General features: G+C 36.6%; 1 protein-coding gene across 2 annotated transcripts; it reads right to left on the reverse strand.

The window, feature by feature from the left end:
* Positions 1–1,300: 1,300 nt before the first annotated feature.
* On the reverse strand, positions 1,301–10,499 carry LOC120348096 (uncharacterized). Of its 2 annotated transcripts, none has more exons than XM_039418212.2 (11): positions 9,376–10,499; positions 6,767–7,026; positions 5,507–6,094; positions 5,203–5,429; positions 4,917–5,034; positions 4,304–4,404; positions 4,061–4,178; positions 3,691–3,867; positions 3,530–3,603; positions 3,382–3,433; positions 1,301–3,259 (listed from the first exon to the last, which is right to left on the reverse strand). In XM_039418212.2, exons 1-11 carry the CDS (start codon positions 9,539–9,541, stop codon positions 2,756–2,758), a joined length of 2,385 nt encoding a protein of 794 aa, XP_039274146.2. In that variant the 5' UTR covers positions 9,542–10,499; the 3' UTR covers positions 1,301–2,755. The 2 variants fall into 2 exon arrangements, with proteins under 2 accessions (XP_039274146.2, XP_039274145.2); XM_039418211.2 differs by having other exon boundaries at positions 5,158–5,429; positions 9,376–10,490.
* Between the last annotated feature and the right edge of the window lie 1,405 nt (positions 10,500–11,904).

Below are 11,904 nucleotides of genomic sequence, written 5' to 3' on the forward strand. Positions count from 1 at the left end.
CGTAATTTTCTTTGAAATCCCTTTCCAATCATCAATACCCAGTACTGCCTAACCACTTCTTTGCTGCGAAAAAAACCAACATGGTTCGCAGTTTTTCATGTCTTGGAGAATAGCATAACCATGATCGTTCTATGCTCAAATCTTTTCTCTTTGTTTGTAAATAAATATTTATATTTTTTTTTAATTTGTGCGTTGATTTCAACGCCAATGAAGTTCCCCATGTCCGATGTATACTAGCATTGTGTCAGCTTCGTTAGTTTTGGTCGTTTTTACACCAAATTATCCAACTTGCGCCATCACTTTTGGAGATTGAAAAGTATCTGGTTTTCCGGAGTTTTCTACCGATACCACCAGTGCTAGGCCTAATTCCTCCTCAGTTCTTTTCGGTATTCCCAAGTCTACGTTTTCAATTTTGGTTTGAATATTTCGTTTATCTTGGTTACTTCAATTATTTCATACGTTCTTCCTCTTCTGCCCTTTTTCTGCGTTAATCGACGACTCCCTGGCTTGAGCAGAACTAATATCAACATTATAAGATGTGCATTACTGGTTTTGCAATGCAGCTTTTGGTTTTGCGGCTAAAATTTCTAAATTCTAACCGCTCGGGACCCCTGATCCCTGCGGTAATATCTTTCGGTCGTATCAGTTTAGCAGATCGGCGGTAAAACGTTTTCGGCGAAAATATATCATTTATCGGTTGAACGACCATGCAATTCGTGGTGGTCGGTAATGACTGGTGGGTGTTTCAAATACTTTGCGAGTTATTGCAAGTGACTGTTGCATTGATACTCAACTAGGATCCGTGTGATTTTCGCAGTTTTCAAATGTTGAAACAGTGGTGGCAGTTAGTATGGAAAAGCGGAATCACAAAAACGTTTGTTATTATATTTTGTAAAATCGGAAACAGTATAATCAAAACGCAATTCAATGTCAGTACGTTGAAAAAGATTAGGAAGGTCAAGTTGAGCTGAAGCAAGACCGCAGTTGTTAGATGAGTGCATATTTTAGATGAAAGCCATTAGATTAATCAGTGCAGCAGCGACAGATTTACCATTGTTTGAAATATTATTAGAAAGCTCAAATAGGCTAAAACTGGTAGCATTCTAGTAATTTTAATCGCTGTTCGGATAGTTAGAAAATGATGATTTTGAAACGACCTGCAACGAGAAATTAATTTCCAACCAAGTGCGTCGTATATTTAATAAATATTCTTACTATCACGTTATTAATTTTAACCTGATCTATTATTAAAATAAATACTATATATTCCACCCAAAAAATACAAGAAAGTCAATAGATATCATTTTTTGATTTTTATTCATGTTGAATCATAGGAATGGAAGAACTTAGGTAAAAAATTGATCTTTAAAGTACACACACAATGCCTTCAGATTACCAGACCGAGCAAAATGAACCTCAATATCAACAACGAAATAAAACGAAAATTGAAATCGGTTTACAAACTCGAAGCTACGACGTAACATTGTAGCATTATGCGCTAATTAGAAACAAAAAATAACGGTCTCGAGAAAAATTTGAAAAATCTCAAGATGATGAAATAAAAGTTGAAATACGACTTGGTGGAAGTTAATTAATCCCAACGAACTCCCAATATATGGTCCAGAAACGAATTGTCAGAAAAACTGTACAAAATTACAGAAAATAAGCAAAAAAAAATTTGCATAAAATAGCAGCATTTAAAACAAAAAGCAATTCACAGCAATTAACCAATGGGATATCAGTCATTTATATTTACAATCTCGTCCTCGTCAGGCCACACTTGGGTTCATGGAAAATCGAGCAAAAATATACAAATTGTACACGTCACCCAAAAACCTTTTTTTGAAAGAAAATAGGCACAGTTCAGTAATATTCAAAATTACTCAATCACAGCATTTCAGTATTTCCTATGCAATTGCACAAACTGTGCGCCAACGAAACAAAATATTTTATGATTCAGGTTGTCAGACACAAAATTTTATATGAAAAAATAAAAAAGCACAGTAGCAAGAATTCGAAGTAAAAAGTATTGATTTTAGTGTGCCTTTGGCGATTTCAGTTTATTAGCACTAGACAAAATTCAATTTTTCACGTCTTACAGGTTTTAGTAACAACAAATGAGGCAAAATGTGAAAGAGCAAAAAAAAAGCAAAATATGATTTAAAGTCTAGAAAATGTACTGAAAGTAACAAAATAATGCAAGCAACCCAAGTTGAATTGGAGCAAAAAAATACAAGTACCGTACCATAAACAGCCGAAAAATGAAACTACATAGAAAATCCTAGTGCCATATAAAATGAAGCATTAAACAATACAAAAGATTTGCTGATTCTTGTTAACATAATACATCCCACGAATTTATCAAAACACTGAATAATTTCAAGAATCATGTCTGGTAGCCATAACATAGCACTTCCAGTAACGAATCAAAATTAACATTGATTGTATCTTGCCAGATAGTTCCACGAAAATTATAAGTCTTAATAAAAAAAAGTACTATTTACACTGAAGAACTGAACTATGTAAACTCAAAGAATGATGCTCCCGAAGTATGTGTACCAAGATGGCGCACAACCTGGACATAGTATGTGTACCAGGTTGGGGTTCAGGTTGTGCGTCACCTTAGTACGAATACTTCCGGAGCGCTCAAAAAATATCGATGTAAAATGAGTTTACTTGGATATATGAAAATGAGAGAGGAGCGAAACGTTAATCGTCTTGGCGAACTATTTGTCATTCTATCGAAAAAAAAACTTTACATGTCAACTGCTTGCTCCATTTTGATCCATTTCTGTGGAGAAATAATTCCAACTTTACTATCGTTAACAAAAGGCAAGGGAGAAATATTTTCAACTTCAATATCTTCAGACGCCGCGTCCGGTGAAGGTGCCAACTCTTTTTCTTCTGCAGTGACCAGATTTCCATCATCATGACGACCCTCCGATGACAATGTTGGACTATCTGAACATCCTGATGTGGCACTGTTGTTGTCTTCAAACGCAGGAGACGACATTGATATTGGGGAAGAGGTCAAAGATGAGCATCGTGCACTTTGTGATGTTGGAAAATGGTTGGACGACCGATGTTGCTCTTGCGCTTGGTAATGCTGTGGATGCTGCTGCTGCTGCTGTTGTTGTTGTTGCTGTATTCGATGAAACCCTGCTGCATGTTTGACCATTGCTTGATGATTTTGTAACATCTCTTGCTGCCGCTGGTGATAAGCTGTCACAAGGGCAAGGTTCTTCTCTTGCATGGAAAGCTGGAATTATATTAAAATTTATTTCCTATTCAACGTTAGAGAAATTTATACATCTGAAAAGCTAAAATTGGAAATAAAAAATATGTGATACACAAAATAAACACTTAAAACATAGCAATTACCTTTTCAAGCTCATTAGCCTTTTCTGCAGCTTTTGCTTCTTGATTTACAGATCTGTAAAGTAAAAGAATAGTTAGTTATTCGTTCAAATTCCTTTTTGAGCATAACTCATCGCCAAAATGATCCTTTAAAATAATTTCGAAAACTTACCTAGAATACAGTATTCTTTGAAGCTGACTCAATCTCTCTCTTGCTCTTGTCTGAGCACGAAGAAGTCTTTCATCCTGCAAATATGGAAAAACTAATGTGAATTCTATATTCTAGCGAATATAACTTGCTTATGAAGCAATATTAATATATTGAAAACTTACATCAGGGCACCATTCAGGTCGTTCTTCATTGCTCTTTGAGAGTAATCCATCTATTCGGCCAATAATTCTTTTGCACAGCATATCACCTTGCTTGGAGAGTGTCAGGAAAGACCACATATATTTGTCAGGCTGGCAGATGGCGAAAATGTCTCTTGCCTCGGAAGACCATTCGTCGTACTGTACAAACACAAATAAGATATATTTAGAATTTAAGGTATAAAAATGCATAAAACAAGCTAATTACCAATTCACGAAAATCAATCTGATGCACTTAGACATGTCAATTCACGATCAAAAGATTTTTATCAGTGTCTATCTATCTTTATTCTATACTCTAAGCGGAATTAAGAACATGCCCAACAAGTCATACCTTAGCGTGTTTAAATTGTACCATAAATCTTGGGCTGATTTTGGCTACAAAGAGCAGATGTTTCCAGTGAGATCTGTGGGCAGAATTCTGAAGTTTTTGATGTTCTTCTGTCATTTCGCTGTGATATGAAAATGTTTTGGACGTTAGAATTAAATAATACAATTAAATTACCTCTATAATTTAAGTAAAGTCTCTTTGTTCAGCTAGATTCCAAGTCATTTTTTCTACTAGTATGAATTATACCTGTAATCAATAGCTCTCTGGTAATGATATTCGATGTTACTTTGTGATACTGAACTTCTCATACGTTTTGTTGAATCCATTGGTTTGGTGTTTTCATTAATCTGGAAAACAGAAATACATTTGATACAGAAATTAACGGTATAAATATAATATGGTATGAATTCATTCTACAATCAATCATGAAAAATATATATGTGTCAAAAATCACATAAAAATCCGCAGGCGCTCCCGTAGTATGTACAACACGGACACCTGAACATCGTACGTGTACCAGGTTAGGGTGAGGCCATAATTTTATTCCACTTTTCCTTATTTTAGTTCTATTGCGAGTTCGGGGACTAGCCAATTGACTCGCGTAGTATTTGTACCTGAAATTATTGCCTAACCCTAACCTGATACACATACTACGTTCCGGTGTCCGCCATCTTGTTGCACACACTTAGGGAGTACCAAATCCGCATACTACTCAAAGAATAATATATCAAGTAGACATGCTTTTAATATGACATTACTATTCTGCATTACTAATTCTAGTTCAGTGTGGATATGATTATTTGTCTTTCTGGCCTTCTTAACTATTTTATAGTAGAAAAAAGAATCACAAACTACTCACCAGTCCATGCCGTTTTCTTTTCTTGAGTGTTTTCTTGGATAACTGGCCGAGATTATCATCAATATGGGCACCATTGTGAATACCCCGATTTGCATTGTCATTCACGTAGTTCAAGAAACTAAAAATGATAAATAACATCATTTTAGATGAAAAATCCAAAATAATTATTTCCATGATATATTGCAAATTATAAGAAGAAACCCATACGTGTGTAACAGTTACATTGATCAATTCAAGTTACCTGCTGTTGTTATAATGAGCCAGTGAAGAAAGCAAAGAAGCAGACTTTGCAGTTTGGAAAGGATGCGTGGGTGTTGTATGATTGGGCGATTTGAGCAAGTTTTGTGGCGTCATAAAAGCGCTATTGAGAGATGATTTTTGATCAAGATACGGAACATTCAGCCTTGATTGATCGGTGGATCCTTCTGACTTTTGACTTCCTTTCATATGATTGTTGAATATGGTTTGTAGAATGTATGATGCACTGGAGTTATTCTGCATAAGTCGTTGGTCCTAAAAGTGAAACCGAAAAATTTGGGTGTTAAAAAAAACGGCAACGTTTTGGCAACAAAGGATGAAAGATCACTTACTTGTATATTATTCATAAACGCAGAATAAGCAGACAAATTGAAGGATGGTTTCGGCAAGCTTGTCGTCTTTTCATTTGTTCCGCTATGAACATCTTTGTCTTTGCTGAACTCTGGTGGATTTGGTCCTGAAAGAACATTTGCCAAATGCTTGGTGTATGCTAGATATGGATTTTCATATGTCTTTTGTACGACGTCCATACTTGTGTTGTTGTATCCCCTACCATATCCATTTTCAATGGAGGGTAGATTGGGGCTCTTGTTCAAGGATGCGCCAGTTATGCTATCAATTGTACTACCAACGGTCTTATATGTGGGAGTAACTGGATTGCTCGATGATTTTGAAGCTTCAATCTTAGTCTGTCCTTCACCTCGATATTGGTTGTATAGCATCATCAGCGAATTCGCAGTTGACCATGATTGTGGGCAACGTTCATTTTTTGATTGTTGGTGAAATTCTTTATAATGATTGTAGGAGGGAGAGCTTTCATAGCTGTGTGTTGAAGATGATTTCATTTCCTCGTCACTGCAGCGTCTGTTATTGTTATTATTGTTGGCGTCTGGTCGTTTTGAGCTTAAATCGGTTGCAATCTAAAGGAAAAAAGTATGGTTTAAACTCCCAGGTAGAACAAAAACGACAAATGAGCTTTGCAACAGACACAAAAATACACTTTGCTTCAATAAGCGTTGGCCCTCGAAGACATTAAAATCAACATGTGATTTCTGGAAGCAGAGAATTCAACCTCTTGGCCCTAGGTATGTGATCAGACGTTCAAGTAGAAAGCACTTGATAAATTGGTATTATTTCGAAAGTTTTTGGGCATAATCTGAAATAACTCGATGATGAGTAATTTAGTTAATTCTTCGGATTACGCTCAGAGCTCATTTTGGATTTTTTTTTCATTAAGATTGAACCAAAATAGTTAAAGTACACTGAAGACTTCATTATTGTGGTTATTTCTCTATAGTGCAATAAATTCATGCCATTCTGCATGCATACCTCAGAAGCTTGGCCTCGGATACCACTTTAGTAATCCTAAATTCGAAGCGTGTGGTATAATAATACAAACAACATTAAGGCGTTGCAATCAATTTCGCGCTTGCAAATCCACTGTAATAGGATACTTTGAGTTGCCATATTTAATGTAGGCCAGTTCATTTAGAACGGATTTTCAAAAGCGATCGGTAAGAGATGGTGATCGGGTGTGTATTGGTATATTTATCATATTTTACAGCTCAAACTTTAAAAAAATGTTTTCTCACTTCCGTATTTGTAGAAATCGGGTCTACTGGTTTCGGAATTGTCAACGGAGTTGAAGTCGTTGGAGGTGGTAAAGCTGGAGGTGGTGTCGAAATGGAATCGTTTCGAATTTGGGGAGAGCAATTCCGATTTCTGAAATATTGCAAAGAGTTTCCGAGAGTGACTTGGAGCGGTTGAGACGGCAACAACCGATATTGATCTTCTGCTTGAGCAAGAAATGCAACAATGTCATCTTCGTCCTCAAGTTTGTAAATGCAGTTTTCTAAATCAAAAACCAAGTTGTCAGGTCAAGCCAGCAGCTCGGAAATTTAGTAAGAATGTCTCCACACTCATTGCGCGAATCAAGTATGATAAATGTTTCCGGATTTAAATGCATCGTATTGGAGTTCCTGTACCCTCGAGGGACGAAGGACGACCCACAATTCGGAACTGGAGAATAGGTTTAAACTCGCTCCGTTGATATTTCTAGGTCAAAACACTTCGCAGCGGGATTCGCGACTAAGCTTCAACAAAACAACAGAGTCAGGTTCGACCTAAATAATGGTTAGTTCCGCTCTTATCTGCAGGCGTATACAATTAAGATCGATAACGTGAAGTGCTCAGTTGCCATTGCTTTCCTTGAACATTAAGCGACAACGCTTCGCTAGTTAATGAATATGTATCGTGATGGCATTTCAACGTAGACAGCGACAGTTCATTCGCGATCACGTAGAGGTGAGCTATCTCCAAATACAAACAAAATTTACTCCATTAATGGAAAAAACGTCCAAGACGAATAACCTATTATAAAATCCCAACGGAGAAGCAAAGTGGAAAATCTGTTTACCGGTTCTAACCCAACCGCAAAAGCCTACGCGCTAAAGAGCGCGACAATTAAGCCCTTGGCTTTTCGTCCATATGTCGGGTCTAAGTTAATTTAGCGAGGATGGAAAGCAGTCAAGCATCGTTCAAAGACATTAGAGAAAAAGCTAATTGATTCCATGCGGTTACATTTACCATTTTATTGCACGCAAGTGGATGCCTAATTTTTATTGCCATTAAGGTCCGCAAGAAAATTTAATGTATTTCTTGAACCAAAGAGAATGACTGAAAATAAATTTACTGGATGAAATACATAACAATATATTTGAACTATTATTAGTTCGGACCCCGCAAGGCATTCGCCAATATTCCGCTTCCTATTCAAAATAAAGGGCATATGAGTTCGTCTATAGATGGCATATTTTTTATACCATTGACTCCGAGCCATCAGCGACCACCTGCGTTAGTTATATTATGCCTCATATGGTCAGCAGCGAAACTTGAAATTACCGTAGCCGACAAGCGACAATATTTTTCACCTAAATGCTACGTCGCTGAAACATCAATAGATTGTTTACAAAACCTAGACACGAGAGTTTGTCACCTCTTATAAAAGTCAATTGAAGGAAATTACAGACATTCGGTAGCACAACATTTTGACCCAGACTTGCGGTATTTTCATTGATCGCGATCAAAATTACGAGTCACACAAGGATAGAGTGGACTAATCACAAAACGTTGACATATAAAAACATAAATAATAACGATGGCTCGACGGAAGTTTAAAAAATATACAACCCTAACATATCTGTAGTGCTATATATTTATATATTATCATTAATAAATATTTTGGTTTCTTTAGTTTATGGTTGGGCGTTGTATTAATAGTGTGAATTTACTACTATAATTAAAATGGATTCATCTGCTGTTCGTTGGCACAACTTTCCCGTTGCATAGGCTAACGAAAACGAAGCATATTGCAGCTGGGATTTTATGACATATAATTATTTTTAGAAGGTGTATCGCGCTTCTTCCTGTTTGATTGCGATAATTATGATAACCACGTAATCCCAGAAGCCCTCAACAAAGGACTAAGCGGTCATAATATAGATTTGACCAGATTTGTTTTAACCACTTTTGCATCGGGCAATTATCATTTTCGCATCGGCTATAACTCTACAACGGCCTTTGTGTTATTGACATGCAACAAAATGATTGGCGTCGTCGCGGGTAAATGCGCTCCCAAATAACTTCTCCTCATGTTTTAATAACGCTCAACATGACGAGCTAATAGAGCACGTTAACAGAAAATAATAGAAATATTAATGGAGGTTTGTGTTACCAGTTTGTTTGTTCAAACAACCGAGTGTTTCAAAGATATAAAAAAAAAATTGCAAATAAACGTAACAATTTAGGTAATGTGGATTTTTTCTAAAATCAATTTCAGTGCTACGTTGCTGTAATTAAATTGTATTTTGATAAAATCGTTAAAAGTTTGACTGGAAATCAAATTGGATTGGTATTTAATCAATGATCATCGAAGATATGTATTTGATCAAATAACATAATTAGAAAATAGATTTGAAGAATATATACTTGGTTCCTCCAAATTTAGACCTGTAAATAACGGATGTATAAATCTTCAACAAAGAAAGCATTTTCAACTTGAACTAATCTATTAAATATGGAATATAATATGTATAATGATATAAGTGACGAGGCCCAATGTTAATCATTAACATTAACAGATTAAAGAGTACCCATTACTTCTAATCATATAACGCTTCACGCATGTATATTCTTTACTTACCACTGATGATAAGTTCAGCATTGTCTGGCGCCTCTTCGTCATAAATTTGCTTCCAAATTGACAAAATATCATCTTTGGTGCTGTCGCTATACAAAAGTCTTGTTTTCACGGGCTGTGCTTCATCTGTACCGGCAAATAATACACAAAATCTTGTACGTTCGGACATTTCACGTTTGAAGGCTTAGATCATATATACAAACTGTTGTTGTGTGTGAATAAATTAAGAAAGACAGTTAGATTCGAATCAATTATACTATGTTTGTCAGAAATTCAGAGAATCTACTAGTACCGTGAAAATAATTTTCGGGTATTTTTGGAATTCTAGGAAACGGACCCGTGTTTTATTTAGAGTTTAATTTCCAGAAGTATATTTGGTTCATATGGCTTCGATACAATGCTTGACTAAGCTTGGTCACGATGCTATCGAACATATGTAGTTCAGCGATATTTCACACTTTCTCCATTTATTATTCTACGTTTGGCATCCACTGGCATTATGTTAAATGTATAATATACCTTCACATATCTCGCTATATCTACTTGTTAATTGATTAAATTCTACATATATCCCTAAGGTTTCCAGTCAGCTATCTCCATAACAAACACCCGACTGTTAACTTTAAAACATGCTACCATTCAAAAGCCACGCCGCCTAACCGCCGGCCTAAATTCAAATGACGTTATTGAGCACGTGTGGAATAGGATCGGAACGTCGCATTGTGTCATCGAGGGGCGTAGCGAGGGAGCCGAGCGTACAAAACAACCCTGCGTCAACAAAAGCTGAGGATTCGAGTAAACGGTATCGCAGTCTGATTAGATATTTCTTTCCGAGGTCCAACAATGGTGCGTGAAAAAGGGAAACCTGAAATTTACAAAAAGGAGAAAATGCAACCTACGAGAGAGCGTTCGATAAAAGTGCGCAAATAAGGCTACTTCTAATAAGTGAGGGTGTTATCGCCCGCAGGTTCTGCTGACTAACCCACTTATCTCTCGATTTGACAAAACGAGCGAAGCATTGCCTAGCCATATTTCGATCAATCTGTTAATCCTTACTATGGTATAATGGTGAAATAGAGCGAATTAAAAGGGTATCTCTTTCAATGACGAACAAAAGAATCGTTCCGTTTTGTCCCATTAACGGCCGACGAAACTCAAGCCTTGCCTCATTCGTCACCACCTTAAAACTGTTTCTGCGTAGATTACTGATGTCACCGCACTAAGCCCGATGTTTTTTTCCATGAAAAAGATGTCATATGTGAAACCTATCGCACACGTTTACCCCATTTTATCCAACTGTTTCTTTAAAGAGAAAAACGGTCGTTCAAACTCGTCGCTTGCCCCAAATCCCTCTTCAAACATGATGCACTGTTGACTTACCGTGCCTTTTTCCGTAATGGGAAGCGTACGCGCTTAAGTTTGTCGTTGAATTAAACCTCGTGGTGACCAGAAGAAACACGTGACGAAACCGCTCGGACAATAATAAGTAAATTGATGCGCTAGTTGATTGGGAATTTTATTTTGAATACATCTATGAAAACCATCCACAAATTAATGAAATAAATCGGTATTATTGCGTGGCGCGGGTTAGCCAAATTGAAATAAAATGGGTTCCTCATCTCACAAAAAAGAACTACGGGGTATCTTGTTGCGCAGGGGCCAACCGATTCAAAAGCGGGACAACTTCTTAAGATGTGGTGTCGAGTTAAAGAACAACGGACCTATGTCATTCTAATTAGCTATCGCCATTATTTCAAAAGAATTAAAAAGCGCCAGTTTTATAAATACTCTTTTCAACGCTGTCTCTCCACCATCAATATACTGGATATTTCCCACGCCCTTCAACGGAGTATAATAACTGACTCAATCGAGCCGATTTATTGATCGAAATGTAGCCTTTACAAATTCTGCTACTTAAAAGTGGAAATTTTCTATGAAATTACTTCGCTAACCACAAACAGACGACAGCCATTGTTTGCTGGAGTCGGAAAATTGTACAAACGTCGCGATTTCGATACAGTCAGTCATGTTAACAAATATCCCCTCGTTAACGTTTCCATAAGTATCGAATAACGGTGACACTAAATACAGATTTCCAGTTTGCATTTGACTTGGTTATCTATCAAACGTCTATCAGCTGACGCAATTGTTATGCCATAATGAAACAAGAGAGCTATGCTCAAATATATGGACACGTAGAGTCGCATAATTTTGATGACGTCATAGCGAAAAAAAAAGTAATAGCCTTCTGGAGAAAATTTTTATCTTTAACCACTGAAAATTTCAAAGCAATTGGTCCAGTATTCGAAGAGAAAAGCGACTTTTTAAAAACGTGTCAAAGAACAAGAACAATAACAACAACAACATAATATTGAAACGATCGTTATGTCCACTACGTGTCCAAAAAACACAGTCAGTCAAAAGTCATTGTACAGCCAAATGTCGACATTGGCCAAACAAAACTTACTATTGTCAACAAACTTAATAAGTCCTAATCCATGAACGGTGGAACGTGTTCTCGAACGACATATA

Source organism: Styela clava, chromosome 11 (assembly GCF_964204865.1).
Source record: "Styela clava chromosome 11, kaStyClav1.hap1.2, whole genome shotgun sequence".
NCBI classification, from domain to species: Eukaryota; Metazoa; Chordata; class Ascidiacea; order Stolidobranchia; family Styelidae; genus Styela; species Styela clava.